Source organism: Acomys minous, assembly GCF_964271855.1.
Source record: "Acomys minous genome assembly, chromosome: 20".
Lineage (NCBI taxonomy): Eukaryota > Metazoa > Chordata > Mammalia > Rodentia > Muridae > Acomys > Acomys minous.
In genome coordinates, this window is record NC_140502.1 from 22,812,384 (window position 1) to 22,833,572 (window position 21,189).

The 21,189-nt window shown below is 46.9% G+C and overlaps 1 protein-coding gene across 5 annotated transcripts in view; it reads left to right on the forward strand.

The window, feature by feature from the left end:
• Positions 1-18,351, forward strand: part of LOC311591708 (cytochrome P450 2A12-like) — a 35,094-nt gene extending 16,743 nt beyond the window's left edge. For 2 of the 5 annotated variants that reach the window (XM_084771623.1, XM_084771621.1), the window contains exons 2-8: positions 7,452-7,601; positions 7,821-7,981; positions 9,731-9,907; positions 12,291-12,432; positions 12,879-13,066; positions 13,578-13,719; positions 18,123-18,351. In XM_084771623.1, the coding sequence (XP_084627749.1) occupies positions 7,583-7,601; positions 7,821-7,981; positions 9,731-9,907; positions 12,291-12,432; positions 12,879-13,066; positions 13,578-13,719; positions 18,123-18,304 (1,011 nt within the window). In that variant the 5' untranslated portion in view covers positions 7,452-7,582 and the 3' untranslated portion in view covers positions 18,305-18,351. Of the gene's footprint in view, positions 1-4,528; positions 4,850-5,113; positions 5,277-6,970; positions 7,093-7,451; positions 7,602-7,820; positions 7,982-9,730; positions 9,908-12,290; positions 12,433-12,878; positions 13,067-13,577; positions 13,720-18,122 lie in introns of those variants that run through there. The other 3 variants (XM_084771620.1, XM_084771624.1, XM_084771622.1) reach the window with 3 other exon arrangements.
• The last annotated feature ends 2,838 nt before the right edge of the window (positions 18,352-21,189 follow it).

A 21,189-nucleotide genomic window follows, 5' to 3' on the forward strand; every position in this document is an offset into this window, starting at 1 on the left:
GTGTCTGAGCCACCCGCCGGTTTTTGTGTAATTGTACAGTTTCCTTTAAAGGCCTAATCAGAATTTTTACTTCCCCCTGGAAGCCAGAGTCAAATACTCCTGGGAGGACTTCAAAGTTTTTTTTCTTATAGTTTGAATTCCTTCCTATTATAAGACCGAAAGTACCTGAAGGTAATGACCCATCAAATCCTTGTTCCTACCAACTGAATTCCCTCATAAAGAGAAAGCAGATAATCTTTGTCTTCTGCAAGATCTAACCCTGTGCTTCCTGGTGTTGCTCTTGGCAGATCTAAGATGTTAAATTCAGGGGCGAGAGGATTCAAGTCACTTTGTTTTTCCTCTTTATGCCCTCTTTTTACTTCGGGGCTGAGGGCTTGCCCCTCATCCTTTTTTTTTTTTTTTTTTTGTCTCCCCATCTGTAAGGGGGGTGGGTCCCATCTTTGTGAAATTTTGACTTACACTTGTGTTTCCAATGCTTTCCTTTCTTAGGCCGAGGACACAACCCCAGAGGCTTAGCTTCGTTATTGGAGGTCTGCTTTGCCTTGGTGTAGTCACAACTAATGTGACCCTGTTGGCCACAAGAAAAGCATGGAATTTTTACCTCCTTTTAAGTTCTGAACATAGACATGAAAATGTTGTCCCTGCATAGCTGCAGCATAGGCCATACCCTGGACCACCACTGATGACTATGTATATATATATATATATATATATATATATATATATATATATATATATATATATACACATATACATATATATATACATGTGTGTGTGTGTGTGTGTGTGTGTGTGTGTGTGTGTGCCTTAATGTAATCTTGCATGTTTTTCTCATTGGTCTGATTAGTTCCTGGCAGAGGATATTGGCCTTTTCCCATGTAAGTTGTTTTAATAATATGTCTGATCCCTCAGAGGGAGGGAGCATCCTATCAAGTGTCTCTTCTAGTCTAACTATAAAGCCCTCATATGGCTCTTCTTGCTTTTGTATTAACAGATCCCTAATATTCCCCCACAAGGAAAACACGGGTCCCAGTCTCTGACTTGGACCATGAGCTTCATAGAGTCTTCTCATTTCTTTTCCTACTCTTTTCCAGTTTTCTAAAGACAGGCTTCCTTCCTCTGGAAACCAGGGACACACATTTAACAAACAAAAAAAAATCATAAAATTCTGCCAAACCCTTTTTTTTTTTTTAAGTTTTAACGCCTCTGCCTTCTAATGTATGACTGAACGCTGCCAGGAACATAGCCCTGTTCTTGGACTGTAAGTGCCCCATGATCCTTACCTACTCACCTTCTTAGCCAAGCCTTCCCTTTGCCGAGGAGTCTGCAGCACTCTGGCAAGGCCCTATCTTTGTGTTAAAAAAAAAAAGTATATAAGAAAGAGGAGAGATAGCTTACCTTACTTTGAGCCCCACCTTGGGCGCCACCTGTCACCCGCGTCTTAGTCGGGTATAGGTCATGGGGAACGGGAGTTCTCCAAGCATCGGTGCACAAAGATTCGGCAAAGTGACAAACAGACCAACCCAGGGGAGAGTTTAGAGCTGAGTATATTTTTCAAGCCAGCAATCTAGATTTTTATACACATTTTTTTGAAACAGGGAATACTTTGTGGTTACGTTTCCCCCGCCCCCCCCCCCACCCCTGTGGAGTAGATTCAAGGGAGTCAGTGACGCAATCAGGCATACACAGTACAAAAAAAAACAGAACACAAATTAATAGTGTTATCATCTTCCTTAAATCATTAACTTGGTATCAGTGCGCATGTGCCCTCTTTATCAAAGGTCAGTGTTCTCTCATGGTGCCAAACATCTGTGTGCCAAGACAGTTTTTTTTTTCCTTAGTTCTTCTTTTTTATCTGAGCACCACTATCTGGAACTTTCTTAAACACTTTATGTGTAAGCCATAATATATATTACTAACTGATGATTAATTCTTAGCCGTGTTTCTCTTAACAAGTTGAACAGAACTTGATGGTGAACTCCAAGCCTGGAAGGTCCTTGGCTACAGTCCCGCGTGAGGGAATTTCACGAAAATGGTCCTCATGTTTGAAGAATTCTGATAGGAATGTAAGGTTGGGGGGCGGGGAAGACAAAATATGCCAATGCAATGAGTTTTTTGGTTTTTTTGTTTTTGGTTTTTTGTTTTGTTTTGTTTTGTTTTGTTTTGTTTTGTTTTTTAAGGCTACAATCAGTTACTCCTGGCAGGACCATCAGACCCTTCCAGGAGGCTTTCCCTGGGTAGGGGCCATTGCCTCAGGCTGTGCATTAACATTTGTCACACAGAAACCACTGGAGGGGTCATTACAGTTCACCATGTATGTAGCAAGCAAAAGTAAAAGAACCCATAGCAAGCAGCAAGCAAACAAGAGATTACAAAATCAGGCGCAACATTCCACTGAAATGACCCGAGGAGTACGCCCAACTGAAGTAGAGGATGGCTTCCCCTGAGGTAAAGCCTCCATGCCTTCATTCTTAATGCATGCATTGAAACTTTTTTTGAAATTATCATTTCCTTATTGTAAGAATAAGGGTGTTTCATCTGCATGTGTCTGTGCACAGCATGTATGTAATACCCACAGAGGCCAGAAGAGGGCAGCAGAGCCCTGAAACTGTAGTTACAGATAGCTGTGAGCCACTGGCACCCCTCCCCCAACCACAGCCAATTTTTTTTTTATACAGTAGGATGAACAAATAGTGACTTAACTTGAAGCGCTTTGCCTTCTCGGTGTTCTCAAGGGTTCAGGGCCTTAAACATTCTCTAATTGTTTGCTGATGTCTGTTGTCCTTGTCACAGTATGCTGGGTCATCCTGTGTCAGGATAAGGAGACTCAAAGAACGCTTGAAATAAACACATTTTAATCTGAGACAAAGGTCAACAGCACATGAACAAGTAACCTGCGCTCCTTCCTTTCTTCCTTCCTTCCTTCCTCTTTTTCTTTCTTCTTTCTTTCTTTCTTTTTTTGAGACAGGGTTTCTCTGTGTAGCCTTGGCTGTCCTGGACTCACTCCGTAGACCAGGCTGGCCTCGAACTCACAGAGATCCGCCTGCCTCTGCCTTCCAAGTGCTGGGATTACAGGCGTGGGCCACTGTGCCTGGCATACAAGTAACATTCTTCACACTGCATTTGGCCCTTAAATTTTTTCATGTATAGTTATTTTATTACCTGTACCGTGTGGCCCTGTAACACAGTTGCCACCATGTCTTTTGAAATGTAATCATAAAAGTCAGAGCAAAACAAAGGCCACCCCAAAAAGGTAGAGACACAGCTTCGGTGAGAGAAGCAACACTGTAAACAAATACAGATATGGTGGATGGCAACACCGCACAGCAGCCAGGTTAGCAGGCTCCTCTGCTCTCCACACATACATCTTCCACTACGGAGACCAAGAGTACCTGCCTGCGTAGCAGACTGGAACCAGTCTGGACACTTGGGTCCCTCGCTGGTGCCACTTCCGTTGACGAATATTCTAATGTTGTCTTCCTTCCAAGTCAGTGTAACAGAGGGCACAGCAGGTGGCCAGACACAGAGCCCATGCTGGGTGTGGGCACTGACTAGCATGAGAGGGCTTGCACCTTGTTCACGCAGTCATAAAAGCTCCTCCCCAAACCTCCCGTCTCCAAAAATCAACAAATATCTTCCTATCTTCTATTTGTTCCCTGAGTGTTCATCTTGCCCACTTCAGTCCTTTCAGAGTTCAGAAGTCTAGGATAATAAGGGGCAAATCCTGAAAAGGATTTTGCCCTCATAAACTTCCCGAGTTAGAGAGTCAAAAGTGGGGGAAGCCCAAGATGGTCCAACTATCAAAGATTCCCCAGCAACACACGGAGAGCCCTTGCTGGGACCAAGCTGAAGGGAATCTCAGCACAACACCGATGCCTGTGTACAAACCTGCGGGGCCACCCCTGGGCTCCACGTGGTGCCTTCCTTATACTTTTATGACAGCAACCACAGTGACCACCTGGACACAGTCTCAGAGTGCCTTTGGCACCACAGGTAGAAAAATAATTTTGACTCATCCAATGCCAACTTCTTTCCTACTGTAGTGCCCACCTGTGTGGCTGATTACCTGGGTCCATCGGAGATCGCAACTGCCAGTGGGATCTCTCTGCCCACCTCTGATGCTGCGCTCAGCACTCATCAGTTACCAGCCCTGGTCCTCCTGTGTCCCCCAGGGAAGGCAGGACCAGACCACGGAGTGCCCATAACACGCTTACCATCTGAAACATCCCAATAGGCACCAAGACCCAAATGGCCCAGCACACACCAACTAAATCTTCCCAGGATACAACATGCCACCAACATGTAAATCATGGTGGAATGACTGACCAAGCCTGACTCTCTGAGTTCAATCCCCCAAAGTCGAAGTCCACATAATGAGAGAAGAGAATCAACTGCTGAAAGTTGACTTCTGACTGGTACACTGTGGTGCACGCATACACAAACACACAACCACGTGCACACACACAAATAAGTGTTGGAATTTTTGAAAGAAGTTCACTCCTCGTCCTTGTTGTGGGTGTTGCAACACAGACACAGTCAATCTTAGGAGATAAGACTGGAAGCTGAAAGACTCATCTAGACAAACAGGAGCAAAGGCCGTGCTCCCTCCCTGGGAATATAAAGGCAGAGTGTCTCGGCCTTGGCCATCAGCCTGTCACTCTCACTGGCCACCATGCTGGGCTCAGGGCTGCTGCTGGTGGCCATGCTGGTCTGCCTGAGTGTCATGGTCTTGATGTCTGTCTGGCAGCAGAAATCCAGGGGGAAACTCCCTCCAGGACCCACTCCTTTGCCTTTCATTGGGAATTACCTGCAGCTGAATACAAAAGACATCTACAGCTCCATCACAGAGGTACCACCTGGCGAGGGGATGCGGGGCACCTGGGAATGTGGGAGGCTGTGTGGTTCTGCTTGTTTGTCTACGTGGCAGAAGATCCACAGAGTGAGCCGGCGTCTTACCATAGTGCGAAGTAGAAGGCTTTAGAGCTCTACCAGGTCTTTGATTTTTGTCCATCACTCAACTGTCTCCTCCAAGTAGGGTACCACATTCTCTGACCGCTGTGTGCTGGTCTACAGTGAACGAGCCACTTAACAGCTCCCATCTACCCCACATCAGCTCAGCGAGCGCTATGGCCCCGTGTTCACCATCCACCTTGGGCCTCGCCGGGTTGTGGTGCTCTACGGATACGAGGCAGTCAAAGAGGCTTTGGTGGACCAAGCTGAAGAGTTCAGTGGACGAGGCGAACAGGCCACCTATAACACACTCTTCAAAGGCTATGGTGAGGAGGGTACCCCATTGGGGAACGTGACCAGGGGCATTTGTGGGCCTCATTGAGGTAGCCTGCCTCCTAACTCATCTCCCCCGCCTTCAAGGCTCTACAGGGTCCTCTGGTCTTCTCTTCATAGCCATGTTGAATGCTGAGTCTCATGGTGTCACTCCCCGGCCTGTCTCAAATCCATGACCTTTGCTCCAGGATGCTCCTGACCTTCATCTGTCCCTTCCCCCTCACGAAACACCCTCATTCCAGGCATCGGTCTCTTAGAACCTCTTGACAGTCTCTGAGATAGAATCTTTCTTTGTAACTTAGCTGATGTTCTAATCCTCATAAAATACCTTAGGTCTATTTACTTTCTTTTCCTGTGTGGGTGTATGTGCACCATGTGGGTGCCTGGTGCCAGCGGAGGTCAGCGGAGGTCACGGGTAGTTGAGAGCAGCTGCGTGGATGCCTGGACCAGAGCCCAGGTCATCTGTAGAGCACGTGCTCTTCACCACCGAGCCTTTGGCCTCGCCCCTGAGACTTTTATCTTTTGGTGTCCTCACCTTCTACGTTCTGCCATAATTCTTTCTCTTTCCCTCCCTTCCTTCCTCTGATGAGAATCATAAGCATCTCTCTCACGGTCTTTCTTCCCCCGTCTGCTAGCCACAGCCTTTCCCAACGGCCGCAGCTTCTCCGTCCCCCTCTCATATCTGTTTCCAGCCCAACCTAGAATCGTCCACAGCCTTTATTTCCACCTCAGCTTTTGGCCTCTTTGTCCTCTGCCCAATGAGTGGCCCTGTGACACAGGATTTGGCTGTGGGCCTGGTGCCCAAACCCAGATGTTACTGATAGAGCAAACAGTGACGTAGACTGAGGAGTGAAATGAGCCAATTAGGGGTCAGCTATGCAGTGACAAACAACTGTCCAGACACACACTGTCCTGATGTCCCAGTGCCTTCTGGGCTCTCATTTCAATGGCTCTCAGTCTACGGCAGAACAGTTGCAGATGTGGACCTAGATGAAGGTGCAGCCAGTGCCCATGGGCACATCCACCTCTGTATGTTTTTGCTGATATATTTCATTTTTAACTATGTCTGCATGGAGGGGGAGTGAGTTGAATCCCAACTGTAAAGGCAGAATAAAATGAAGCCCACTCACCCACACAGAGAGCTTACCAGGTGCAGGTCTCAGGCCGACTCTGCCGGTGCCCGGGCTGGTTCTTAAGATTATTTATTCTTCCTTTTCCGGGTGTGGGTGTTCGGCCTGCATGCGTATCTGTCCACCATGTGTGTGCCTGGTGCCCATGGAAACGAAAAGAGGAAGTCAGGTCTCCTGGACCTGGAGTTACAGTGGTTGTGAGCTGCCATATAGGTGGTGAACTTGAAACATGGGTCCTCTGCAAGACCTGACATTGCTTTTAAGCATAGAGCCTTCTCTTCTGCCCTTGCTGACTGGTTTGTTGTTGTTGTTGTTGTTGTTGTTTTGTTTTTTGTTTTTTATCTCCTTCACATGTTTCCTCCAAATTGAGTATAATTCTTATGGAACATTATAGTCCAGCAAGGGCTAGCCGTTACAAAACATCACAGTGGCCTTGAGCAGGGGAAAGAAAACACCACCAAAAACCCAAAACCTTATTATACACAAGAAAGGGCAAAATACAAAGTACACAGTCAAATACCTTTAAAACATTCTGCCTGTGGTTACAGTTTAACACAGAGGAGAAATCTGTCTCCCTGAAGACCTGAGGGAGGCACAAATGGCTACTGCGATCTAGTGACAAAATGCAGAGGTGACTACAGCTCAGGCCACATACACAAAACCAGAGCCAGGGCTAAGGGTGTGTTTGTGTGTCCTCCATCCTCGCTTTCATGGGGACTTGCTGATTTCACACAACTCTGTCTGACTGTGGCGATATCGGTTGGTTCAGCCACTTCAGGGACCCAGAGCAGAGAAGCAGCATCTTGGGGCATGAGGGAACTGGTCCAGCTAAGATGTTCTTTGCCTGGCTGAACTGTTCCAAAGTTCTTATTCTGTGTGTATCTGTTGCAGGATCTGTGGGTGGTGGGTCCTGTGTTCTTTCCATCTCTAGCCATCTTTGTCTCCTTCCTTTGCTCTTGGGCGCCCTCTGCAGCATGGGCCTGGGCCTTCCTCAGCCTGGCTCTACCTCACCCAATCATCTTGGTCTTACCTCTAAAGGTGTGACATTCAGCAATGGGGAACGAGCCAAACACCTCAGGCGCTTCACCATAGCCACACTGAGAGATTTTGGCGTGGGCAAGCGTGGTGTGGAGGAGCGCATCCAGGAGGAGGCAGGCTGTTTGATCAAGATGTTGCAGGCCACGGGTGGTAAGCAAGAGACCCTTAAGTCTTTGGGCAGGAGAAGGATCAGCCCCGACAGCGAGAACCTGTGGGGTGAGGAGAAGAAGGGTGGGGAGGAAGGCCCACCAAACCGCCCCCGGATTCTGGTGCTGTGTGTTTGGTCCCTCACTCCACTGCCCACACCACCCACTTGACTCTTTCCTCCTTCATAATCCTGTGTCTTCCCAATCGTGCCCCACCTCTCAGGAGCCCCCATTGACCCCGCTGTCTGCCTGAGAAAAACAGCCTCCAATATCATTAACTCCATCGTCTTCGGGGACCGCTTCGACTTTGATGATAAAGAGTTCCTGTCCCTGCTGCGGATGATGAACCAGATAAACAGATTTGCAGCTTCGCCTACAGGGCAGGTAACAGGCTCCAGTTCTGCCTCTTCTCCTTGTAGGGTCCCCACACTGGCTGAACCCACACAGGGCAAGAATCACCCCAACCTTCATCTCCATGAACATAAGCTCCCCTCAACACCAGCCCTTACCCTCCGACAACTGAACCTTTACATCAGACCCCACAGTTCTGGTGTAAAGTTCAGAGGCTGATAACATCTGGATATCTCAAAGGGCAGCCTGAGATAGAGGCTCTCTGCTTCTCTCTCTCTCTCTCTCTCTCTCTCTCTCTCTCTCTCTCTCTCTCTCTCTCTCCCGCCCTCCCTCTCTCTCTCTCTCTCTCTCTCTCTCTCTCTCTCTCTCTCCCGCCCTCCCTCCCTCTCTCTCTCTCTCTCTCTCTCTCTCTCTCTCTCTCTCTTTCTCTCTCTCTCTCCCCTCCCCCCCAGGCAGGTTTCCCCAGCTTAAGAGCTGACAAATCCTGTGTGTGGTCCTTGGAGACACCTACCCAGGGGAGGCAAGGGACACTGTAGGCTCTTCCTCCATCCCTGAACATCTGGTTCTGAAAATCCAAGGCCAGTAAAGTTACCGGGCTCCTTCACACCACCCTCCCGAAGTGTCCCTGATACAACCATCCAAGAGTCTCCTGCTTGTCCCGTGTAAATTCATGAATGAGTGCCAAGCACAAAGCTCTGGCCAGGCTGTTTCCCCAAACTCCCAAAATAGTGCACACAGCTGCACCCAGCCCACCTCAGAACAGGGTGGGCGTGCCCCTACCTTAGAGCCTGAACCTCTTCAAGCTGAAGACCTGACAATCTAGAAAACAGATTCTAATCTCAAGCAAGTATCAAGAGAAGTAAACTTGGCCTGCCAGATGCCAGAACATCTGGATCTGTGACTGGGCATGACCCTCCTGGCCTGAGTGCTGGAAGCCTTGAGCAATGCCATGATCCAAAACTGCTTAAACGGCAGGGTGTCTACTAGTGTGCCCTTTCTGATCCACCTCAACTGAATTGCAGGACAAGGGCCCTCACGCTCAACTCACCTATGCAATCGCTGTCTCTGGGGCTGCAGCGGCGGCCGCAGTGGTTAAGAGCATGCACCACTCCTCCTGAGGCCTTGAGTTCAGTTCCCAGCACCCATGCTTGGCTTTTCACAACCACAGTAACTGCAGCTCTAGGGGATCTGACTTCAGGCACCTGTGTTCACGCATGTGCACACAATTAAAAGTTTAACAAATATAAAATGAATATGAAGAGTTATTCAAAGAGTGATGTAGACCTCTGTGACTCCGTTGCCTGCCTTTGGCTCCCTTTCCCCTAACTGGGCTGCCTTGCCTGGACTCACTAGGGCAGGATGTGCCTAGTCCTCCTGTAACTAGAGATGCCAAGGTGGGTTGATATCTATGGCAGGCCTCCCCTTCTCTGAGGAGAAAGGGCAGGCGGGGGGGGGGGGGGACGGTAAGGAATGGAGGAAGAGAAGGTGTGAGGGAGGCACTTGGAGGAGAGGAAAAAGGGGAAACAGGGATCCGGATGTAAAGTTAATTAATTAACACAAGGAAAAATAGAAAGAATGGATATCTTAGAAGGTAGGGAAAAAAAAGAAAAAGAAAAAGTAGAGTTGGTGGTGCTACAAATCCAGCCTCACATAAACACGTTAGCACATGGATGGGTGCCTTGAGCCAAGAACCACTCGTTCCCTGATATGAGACTCATTCTCACTGGGCGTTGGCCACTGACATCTCTCTCTCTCTCTCCCGGACTTTCTCTTCCACCCCAGCTCTATGACATGTTCCATTCAGTGATGAGGTACCTGCCTGGACCACAGCAGCAGGTCATCAAGGATGCGCAGGAGCTGGAGGAATTCATGATAAGGAAAGTGAAGGAGTACCAGAGCACCCTGGACGTCAACTCCCCGCGGAACTTCATTGACTCCTTTCTCATCCACATGCAAGAGGTGGTACCCCAAGGTCGGGGCATGGGAGGTCTACAGCCAGGTAGCTGGGAGGCACCCTAGAAAGTCAAGAAGAGCCCATTGGGTCCCTGTGATGCTCCTCACAGTCCCAGTCATTGTTGAGGATTCTGTCTATTGAGCTGATTGGCTCCCCTCCCCCGACCCTCCCCCACATCCCACCCCCAGGGCAGGGGATTCTTGTCCAGAAGCAATGAAGGGCAGTGAGGGGGAGAGGCGGGTTCGGACAGCCTGTGAGTGCTACAGAACAGCTTTCCAGGACCAGCTTCATTGAGATTAATCAACTTTATTCATGGTGAACAAAGGCTGCATATGTATACACATATACATATTTCTTGGGGAGTGGGTGGAGGGTTCCCAGGGTAGATGCACACTATCAGCTGGGGCTTGAAGTGACAGGGACATTTTATTTGCATTGGACATCACAGCTCTGTCACATGAACACGGTGCCTAATTACCCAACAGGCAGCAGGGAGGTGAGTGTCAGCACGGAACTGTGTCAAAGGTCATATCTCAGATATGGTTGGAGGGATCTTTGCCTAGAGACACTCTCCAGATGAGGTCAGGCAGAGACAAAGATGCCCCTTCTGACAAAGGGAGTCCTCCACTCTGTGTCACTGGGAGTCCTCCACTCTGTGTCATTGGGAGTCCTCCACTCTGTGTCAAGCTCCGGAGAGCTGTCTGGACACGGCTGGCTTTGACCTCAGACATCAGGGTCTTCCAACATTGAGCCTTATCCAAGCCAGGGCACAGACAAGCAAATTATCCTGCTAACCAACACTCCATAACTCCCCTGTGAACACTGTCCTGGGCAAATCCTGCTCTTCACCTGCTCAGCATCTACTGAAGTGCCTGAGCAAGATTCTGTGGAAACTAAAGTTCACAAATGAGGAAACTTTGCCCCGCGTTTCTAAGCGGCTTCCCTGACATCACGCAGCTTGGAAACTGGACCCCTAACACACATCCTTGCCTCTCTGCCTCTAAGGCCTTTGCTATTAACCGCCATGATCCCGAGCATTTCCTTTCTCGGTTAAATGACATACATCAATACACAGGAGTGGCCTAGGCAACCTGACTTAATTATGTGACGTCAAACGCCTTCACAGCTGGGAAGAAAGGACATGGAATTCTGTAGAGCGTGAAGGTCAAGGGTCTGGCTGGGCGCAACAAGTTGTGAGGAGGGGAACAGAGACGTTTAAATTCTGGGTCTGTGTCCCAAATCTGTCTCTAATTGCACACTCCGTCACGGCGTCCGTCCAGTTCTCTCTCACAGTCCTTACGCCCCTCCCCCTCACTTTCTAAATGTCCCGGCCATGAAAGGAGGGACAACAGAATGACGGTTAAATGACAGACATTTGACTAGACAGAGCAATGAGCAAAGCTTCTCACGCAAACCCAGGAGTCTCTCCACGCAACCTGCAGATTGTCTTTCCCTCCTTTGGTCTGAACCCTTCTAGAACTGGGTCCAAAGAAAACTCCAGACGTGGTGCCTGTGGGGTCCCCTGCCTCACGGAGGAACTTAATCTGCAGTTGCTGCCTATTGAGGAAGGAAAAAATCCTACTTCTTAGCAGAGTGGCTCGTAGGGAGTTTTCCTTTCTCAAGTCAAGAAACTATCCTCACCTCTTCTCAGACAGCCAACCCTACTTGTAAGAGGTTGGCTGCACCAAAAAAAAAAAAAAAAGATGTTGTCATAGGAGAGGGCTTATTAGAAATAAGAAAGGGCTTGATGGGAGGACAATGGAGAAATTGAAGATAATAGGAGGAATATGTTCAGAGTCCATTTCACATACATGTCTAAAACAGTGAGACCCAAGGACCCAAGGTTTGGTGGGTGTGGAAGGGGATTCTTCTGGGAGGTCTTGGGGGGAGGGTATTAATATACCCACACTGCAATACATGAACTTTAAAGAATTGACCATAATCTTTATAAATGAATGGCCAAAAATGTATAAAATTAAAACCCTTAATATCATTCCCCAAGGGGATAATAAACTGATGAATGGATTTGTCCTCTGTCTCTCTGTCCCGCTCTCTCTCTCTCTCTCTCTCTCTCTCTCTCTCTCTCTCTCTCTTTCTCTTTCTTTCTCTCTCTCTTTCTGTCTTTCTTTCTCTCTCTTTCTCTTTTTTCTCTTCTCTCTCTCTCTCTCTCTCTCTCTCTCTCTCTCTCTCTCCTTTCCCTCCCAAACTTTCTCTTCTTCTCTTTTTCTCCCATCCCTTCCCCTCTCTCTTTCTTTCTCTCCCTCCCTCTTCCCTCCCTTCTCCTTCCCAACTATCTCCCCCTCTTTCTCTTTCTCTCTCTGTCTCTCTGTGTCTCTGTCTGTCTGTCTCTCTCTCTCTGTCCCCCTCCCTTCTTCCTCCTCTCTGCAGGAGAAGAAAGACCTCAGTTCAGAGTTCCACATGAGGAACCTGGTGATGACACCGCTGAGCCTGTTCTTTGCTGGGACTGACACTATCAGCTCCACACTGCGCTATGGCTTCCTGCTGCTCATGAAGCACCCGGATGTAGAAGGTGAGGCTGGCCGTGGGGCAGGGAAGTTGGGAAGCCCAGATGTTCCAGCCTCTTCCAAGCTGACCATGCTGACCCTCACCTCTCCCAGGTCCCTGAGTGCTCAGACACACCCTACTCTGTGGAAACTGAGGCATATTAAATGCATGAACAGAGTTCTCACTAGCTGTTACAATATTAGACATTTCCACATTGAGTTTCCACTGGCTTCAGATTCCTGCTCTGTGTTACATGCACTGACACTCCTCCCCCTACTCCCCCTCCAAGATATTGTCATGAAAAGGATAAAATTACACTGGCCGCATTTAGGTATGGAGCTATGTTTTGAGTGTTCTATATGCATGTCATGTATAGAGACATGTAACACATACAGTTTTACACATTTGGAGCACTGCGCCTGCTCTCGGGCCCCTGGACTCTTAGACACGCCCCCTTCCCTTGTACTCCAGCCAAGGTCCACGAGGAGATTGACCGCGTGATTGGCAGGAACCGGCAGCCGCAGTACGAGGACCGCATGAAGATGCCCTACACCGAGGCTGTCATCAACGAGATCCAGAGATTTTCTAACTTCGCTCCCTTGGGCATTCCTCGAAAGATTACCAAGAACACCAGCTTCCGTGGCTTCCTCCTCCCCAAGGTGCAGCCATGCCCGTCCCGCATGGGCCTCCAGCCCACGTCCTCGTGCCTCAGTGTCCCCTTCCACCTGGACCTATATAACTCGCCCTAACTCCTCCAGTCAAAAGATTTCCCCGACTGCCATGTCAGCCTCGCCAGGATCCTCCCCAGGAGCAGATTCCTGTCACCTCCCCTAGACTTAGTGCCTCAAGAGATCCATTCACATCTCTTCAACTTCCTGTCTCATTGCTAGAACTCCGAGTTCTATCTGCTCGTCTCCTGCCCTGATAGCTTCTAAGCCCTCAACTCCTGGGCTGGAGGCGCAGGTCTTGTGTCGCTCTAGCAGCCTGTCTCAGAGCATTTCCTGCCACAGGCAGCACACATCACATCCCCTTAAAATTCATATTCCCTAATGCCTCTCCCTCAGAGGACCGCCCAGCCCTGTGCTCTCCAGTTCTCCTCACCTGAGACACTTCCTGCGGTCCTCTCTCCATCACCCCACCTTCTCAACCCTCCTTGCTTCTCTCTTCCAGGGCACAGAAGTGTTCCCTATACTGGGCTCTCTGATGACAGACCCAAAGTTCTTCCCTGGCCCTAAAGATTTCAACCCCCAGCACTTCCTGGATGACAAGGGACGGCTGAAGAAGAACGCTGCTTTCCTGCCCTTTTCAGCAGGTGAGAAAACACTACATGACTAGACCGCTGCTCACACCAAAGGGTTAGCTCATGCCGGCTCCCCTCTCTGTGATGCAGCCTAGCGTTGCTCTCCTGCGCCTGAGCTCTCTTGGAACCTAACGTCCAGCCAACCAGGCTCAGGCTCTGTAACTGCAAAGTACCAAGCATCTGGACACAAGTCAAAGCATCAGTGAGATCAACGATCCCTTTGAGAGATGGGATAAAAGGCAAATCCCAGAGTGAGTCGGCCAGCTTCCCCAGGCCGTGTGCATACAAGCAATTCTCCAATTCTTAAAAAGGAGACAGCAGCCAGCAGAGGCAGATGAACCTCTTAGGTCAAGGCCACTCTCATCTATAGAGTGAGTTCCAGGGCAGCCAAGGCTACACAGAGAAACCTTGCCTCAGAAAAATAAAGACACATACATACATACATACATACATACATACATACATACATACATACAAACATACATACATACGTTACAATACAAATATATCAGTTAGGCCTAAGAAGTAAATAATTGACCCAGGGAGACTGAAGCGTACTTTTAGGCTGTCAACTCTACACTGGGCAGAAACTATACGAATACAAATCTATTCCTAAACTAGGGTAAACAAACGACTCCAAACTGATACATAATACATATACGCTCAAGCATTTGCCACTGTGATGCTCATCTGGCCATTCGCCCCTTCGTCTTCCACCCCAGACAACCATCTCTCCCCAACTGCCTCTCCTCCTCCTCCTCCTCCTCCTCCTCCTCCTCCTCCTCCTCCTCTTCCTCCTCCTCCTCCTCCTCCTCCTCCTCCCCAGGTCCCGCCTTCCACACCCTCCTTCTGCCCAGCTCATTGGCTAAACAGCGCCTTATTGACAGTTCTTACACCAATTCACAATACCTCCACAACCCCCCCTTTTTAGTCTAATTTAAAAAAAAATTTTACCTATACATTTATATCATTACGTCAATATACAATATACATACGCAAGAACCACAAAACAATCGTTATATTTATGTTATACGCATAATGTTTTGCTGTCTTCAACCCCATCAGAGACTTGAGAAGGAATAAAATTAATTAGCTGAGTAAATAAGAAGTGCAGATTAGCAGCTTCCAAGATTAAAAAAAAAAAATTTACAAAAACACCTTGCTGCCTGAACAGTCGCCCAAAGCTTTCTAACACATAGGAGCATCATCTTCAGCCTTCTGGCTCAGTATATCTGACAGACAAATTTGTGAAGCAGGGACTATTGAGGACTTGCCGGCCCTGTCTTGGCAGAGTATGGCCGTCAACTCTACCCGCATCCAAGCTTGCCCATTTCAGGCAGAATTCCATCTATGGCAGAAAACAAGGATATTTTTGCCCAGTGGCTGGTTTGCCACATCTGAAGCCATCTCCATAAAGAGGTTCCTCGATGCTCATTACCTTCTTTGAGGCAGGCCTGGTGTTGCCAGGAGTCAACCTGTCTTATTTTCAAAGAATCCTCAAAATAAATAAAATTTCTGTAAGTGCCATATTCTATAGGTCTCTGGGATTTTTGAAGAGTTTATCTAAATATTTTACCTTATCTATCTATTAAACCTAGGCTGTATAATCTTATGATAAAATTCAATAGTACAATGAATTGAAAATAAACTTAATTTACATCAATATCTAATAGTCTATACCAATGAATTAAAAATAGCCTTGTGAGCAACAATTAAAGCCTTAAGTTGAAGAGTAGATTCAATAATCTACCTTTTGTCCTATCTTTCCTATATATTATATATTCTCAGAGGAAAATCCCTGAGTCCAACCTTGTTCTCTCTCTGAACAAAACCAATAATAACACAATCAATTCCCAATGAAGATAAACATCCATAGCCCAAAACCTTATCCAACCCCCCTTTAAGGGAAATGGGATGTCTTTCTCTTTTTAAAGCGTCTTCAGGCTGATTTGGCATGAATAATACCTATACAGGGGCCCAGATAAAACTGGGAAAATTGTTAAGCAAGTTAGAGATAACATTTCTGGTCCAGTCTCTAAATATTGAGAAATTCAGGCTTAAGAAAAATCCTGTGTGAGACAGTCTGAAATGCTGGATCAATTAGAGTCAGGACCTTTCTTCTAAGCTTTCCTGGGAGATGTTCTGTTCTGATGATGAACAGCAACTGATGCACTTGTGGATGGAGCATGAGGAAAGCAGAATGTCAGCACATCAGCATGCTGGAGGATGCATCCTGTCGGGTCTGGTCCAGCATTAGGGTCTGGTACTTTTGTTCAGAAATTATATAATTTCTCACAAGCATTAAGAAATTCTAAAACTATAAATGCATGAGGTGTACAAGATGCACAGAACAATCGAGACAAATATTGTAGTTTGAATTCATGTACATATAGACTGACTTAAGTCAGTGGTCTTCTTTTCATCCAGGTCTGTTTTATTTTGACCTCTTTCAAAAAAGGAAGTATAATGTTACCATTATCAAAGACCATACAATCATTATTTGATTGAAATCAAAACAAGATGGTGTAGTTCTAAACGTCCTTCTCTGGGCTCTGTGGCGCCTGATGGATAGGTTGGGCTGCTACCTGTCTCCCGAGGAAATGCACCCCGTTCTAGAGACAAGCCAGTTGCCCTGAGCAAAAGAAGAGACTTTAAGCCTTAATTAAACTTATGCACACCCTAGGCGTCTCGTACCTGGGATTTTACATTTTTTGAAGATGTTTTTGTCTTATCCCTTCTTTCCATTGAGGATGGATGCCTTCACCTTTTAAACTTTACATAAACTCTCATTTCAGAGTTTATGCATACCCTAGGCATCTTGTACCTGGGTTTTCACACTTATATAAACTCCCATTTTAGAGTTTATACATACCCTAGGCATCTTGTATCTGGGTTTTTACATTTTTTTGAAGGTGTTTTTGGCTCACCCCTTCTCTCCATAGGGGATGTACACTTCCACCTTTTAAACTAAATGTCCTTCTCTAGTCTCTATGGTGCCTGATGGATAGGCTGCTACCTGTCTCCCGAGAAAATGTACCCCGTTTTAGAGACAGGCCCATTGCCTTGAGCAAAAGAGAAGGCATTAAGGTTACCCTTTTAAGTATATAAATTTTAGCCTTTGAGTGTTTAGGATCTAACTAGGCTGATGTGTACTTTGTCAGCTGTAAGTCCGCAGTGTCTTTTTGCATCTGGTGTGAGCACCACCTGTCCCCCGTGAAAGTAGCTCACGTTTAGAGGGATAAGCCGGCTGCCAGAGCAGTGACACCTTAACTCCACAAAGGCTTTTGAACGTGGGAGGCATGCAGTTTGCCTGTTTGTTAATGAAAACTTTGTTGGTTTAAATCCTAGGCTGTTTTTGCAAGTAACTTATCAGGAAGGGGGGGAGGTCCACACCCTGTGGAGACCAGCCTGGTCTAGAACTTACAGAGATGGGTTTGTCTTTGTCTTCATGGTGTTGAGATTAAGGTTGTATGTACAATTTTCAGGGGTCTTCCTCTGTCATATCTAATTTTTATCAATTTAGATGGAACCCACAATTTCTCCTTTCCTGTATGAACACATGCAAAACCTCTACCCCATCGTAACACACTTCCTGTTCTCCATTCTGAGGTCAGGATGTCCTTGAAAACAGACAGGCTGATCTAATTCAGCAGATTTTTCTAAAATCCAATGTCTTTCTGCAGCTGTCGAGTTCTGTTCATTAGCATTCAAGAGATTCAAAGTCAATAAGGCATTATGTAATCTGTCTCTTGGGGTCTTTGATGCCCCTTTCTGTTTGATGAGCATTTCTCTTAAAGTACGATTGGAGCTTTCAATGACTGCTTGTCCTGTGGGATTATGTGGTATACCTGTAACGTGATTTATGCTATAATATGTTTCAAAATTGTTTCATTTTATTAGAGACATAAGATGAAGCATTGTCAGTTTTCGTTTGTTTAGGTACACCCATAACCGCCATGGCTTCTAGTAAATGAGTAATAACAGAATCAGCCTTTTCAGAACTCAAAGCCATTGCCCACTGAAATCCTGAATATGTGTCTATAGTACAGTGCACATATTTCAGTGTTCCAAACTCTATAAAACTAAATACATCCATTTGCCAAATTTTATACATACATGCATGCATACATACATACATACATACATACATACATACATACATACATGAGACAAAGCAGAACCTCCACATTTGAGATTGTAATTGGTACAGGAAGCATATGGACTACCCATTGATTCAGCCTAGAATGGGTCAACCCACTTCGCGTATAGGGAAACTGAGGTCCAGAGAGGCTTAAGATGCCCCAGTGTTGCAGCCCCATTCTCCCTAAGAGAAGAATGCAGCTGCACACTGGGTACTGAAGCAGGCTGCAGCGAGGGCTGCCTCCACCTCTGTGCTCTTTCTCTTTCCTCTTCAGGAAAGCGGATGTGCTTGGGAGAAGGCCTGACTAAGATGGCGCTCTTCCTCTTTCTCACCACCATCTTGCAGAACTTCCGTTTTAAGTTCCCAGGGAAACTCGAAGACATCGACGAGTCCCCCAAGCCCTTGGGATTTACCAGGATCATTCCAAGCTACACCATGAGCTTCCTGCCCATCTGATTCTGGGTTGAACCAAGGTGGGGGCGAGAAAGGGGGGGGGAATGTGGAGCCAGCGGGGAGGGAGGGAAGAAAGGACCACGTGCCTAGAAGAAGCGGAAAAGGCTATGCACCCTGCTAAAATCGTGATGGCAATTAATAATAATAATAATAATAATAATAATAATAATAATAATAATAATAATAATATGCAGCGGGCAGTGGTAACAACAGCTGTCGCTCAATGGGTGGTTTTTTCCACAGCCCTAGCAGGCAACTGATCTAGCTCCAACACACGCTTTCCAAAGGTCTTGCTTTCTCAAACACACCTCGATCACAAACGAGGGCATCCGTGCCAGGTAAGGCCACTGCGTCTGAGTCAGTCAGTCTGGGAGACCAGAAGAAAAGCACTTTGCCAGAAATCCCTGAGAGTAATGAATTCTCACAGGTCACGAGGACACGCATGTTTATGCATGGAGTGCACATGGCTGTGTGACTGCCCATTCTCCTCGGCCACATGCCGATGTACCGGGCATGAGGTGGGATCTGGGGAGCCCAGCTTAAGGGCCCAGCTAAAGGCCTCGGAACCTCCCACGCGATCTGTGTAAAACCTACATGAGATGAAAATCCTTGAACACAGCACTGTCTGAGCAGCTGGGTATATCAGCCAGGGACGCCTTTGCTTCATAAGCTGAGTGCTGCATTCAGGGATGAAGATTAATCTAAGAAGACTAAAGAGGTTGCCGGTTGTGATGGCTGCTCTTGGTTGTCAACTTGACCCCATCACGAGTTGACCAAAACCCAAGGCCTGGGCACAGCTGTGCAGATGTTTCCTTGATGGCATCATGTGAAGTGAGGGCACCCACTCTAAATCCAGATGTTTGGAGGTAGCTTCACCTTAAATAGGAAACACGCCTTCTATGGCTGCACATATGACAAGCATGGAGGAAGGACGCTCTGGCCCTTTGCCTTCCTGTCCTCGCTCTCGCTGGCAAGTCCGCCCCTCCACTGGCATGGAGCTGACCTCTCCGGGACTCTGACGTATCCCGAAGACCAGCTGAGGCATCCAGACTCGTGAACTAAGCAAGGACTGGATCCGCGGAGCCTTTGATGGTTGACAACCATTGTTGGATTAGCTGGACCACAGCCTGTAAGCCATGCTAATATACATATACATGAACATATGTATATGTTTATACACCACATACGTCTGATATGGAAAGAGAGTGATTCAGTCTGTCAGTTCTGTTTCTCTAGAACAGTGGATCCCAACATTCCTAATGTTGTGACGCTTTAACACAGCTCCTCATGTTGTGGTGACCACCACCCCTCAATGCCATAAAAGTGTTCTGTTGCTCCTTCATAACTGTAATTTCGCCACTGTTGTGAACTGTAATGTGAATACCTGATGTGCAGGATATCTGGTGCGCGACCCCTGTGGGGGGCTGTGACCCACAGGTTGAGAACCACTGCTCTAGAGAACTCTGACTAAGACATAGGAGAGTCTAGAACAACAAACGTAGAAGGATTTTGTTTTAGTTTGAGTTTTTTAACGTCTGAGATGTGCTTTCAATTTGCCAACACCTACAGTTACTGAAGTCTCTCCCAGGAGCTTGGAAAGTGCAGAAAGCCCATGGTGTGTGAGAGCTAGCAAACTCATGAAGACAAATGCACTTGATTATCCTGACCTGCCTACTGTGAGAAGCAAGGAATTTAGTTATACTGTACTTAAAACTTTTGACAGTTTGTGGGAAAACAAGGCAATGGTGATGTGTGTTGGTTACTCCTAGTATCTCTGGATAAATTGACAAAGGGAAAACGACCTCTGTGATATAAAATTAACTGGTTTCTAGCATCTCGGGACCCAGGGAAGGAAAACAGTGAACAACGCTGTAATATTGACCGGCTCCAGATGCACATAATCCATTGCAGAAAACCAAACGGAAGCTCTCACTATAACGTTGGCTGGACTACGATGAAAAGTTCAAGGCACAGACTTAAGGGTGTGAGCAGTTAAAGGCATTTGTTTAGGAAATAATGGATCCTGTCACTTGGGATGAGGATGTGTGAGAGGACCACACTGAGGCTGAGAACAGTGAACCCTCACATTCTCAAGGGTTCATCTCACCCAAGGAAACAATCTTTCCACCCTCAGCAAAAGATGCACTCCTGTCGACACTGCCTGAAGTATTGATCTCCAGTATATGTGAATATATCTGTGTACCTATATATACATATATATGCACACATGTTCAGATATATATATATATATATATATATAGATATATATATATATATATATATATATATATATATATATATATATCACTCAGAGGCCACTAGGATCTCCCAGGCATTCCAGAGCAAAAGGGATACATGGCTCCATATTAAGTTTCTGTAGCCATCACGGGTCCTGTGTAAATTATTACTCAAGTCTGAATACTCTAATGACTGGGATAGAGCAGTTCATTTCTGGGCGTGCAAAAGCACAGTGCCATCAGGTTAGGGCTGGCTGTCATGTCCCCACAATACGGGCCCTCTGAGTGGAGATTCCTAGTTTGATCTAGAAGTTCACACAGGTTCTCTCTCTCTCTCTCTCTCTCTCTCTCTCTCTCTCTCTCTCTCTCTCTCTCTTTGTCAAAACTTTGCTTGAATGGCTGGCGGAAGCATTTGTCAAAAGATGCCCTGCTGAAAACGAAATAGGGAAGCCTGATCAGCGTTGAAGAAACCACTTCCTCCATGGAAAAGACAATGCTTTGTTCCTACAGGTGTAGATATTTAATCTAGTTGTTGATTGGCCTTTCCTATACATAATGCTTCTGCCAACGCCGCCATCCGTGGACTTACAGAACGAATGCCTCATGCACCATCATGGTATCCCATACCGTGTTGCTTTTCACCAAGGAACG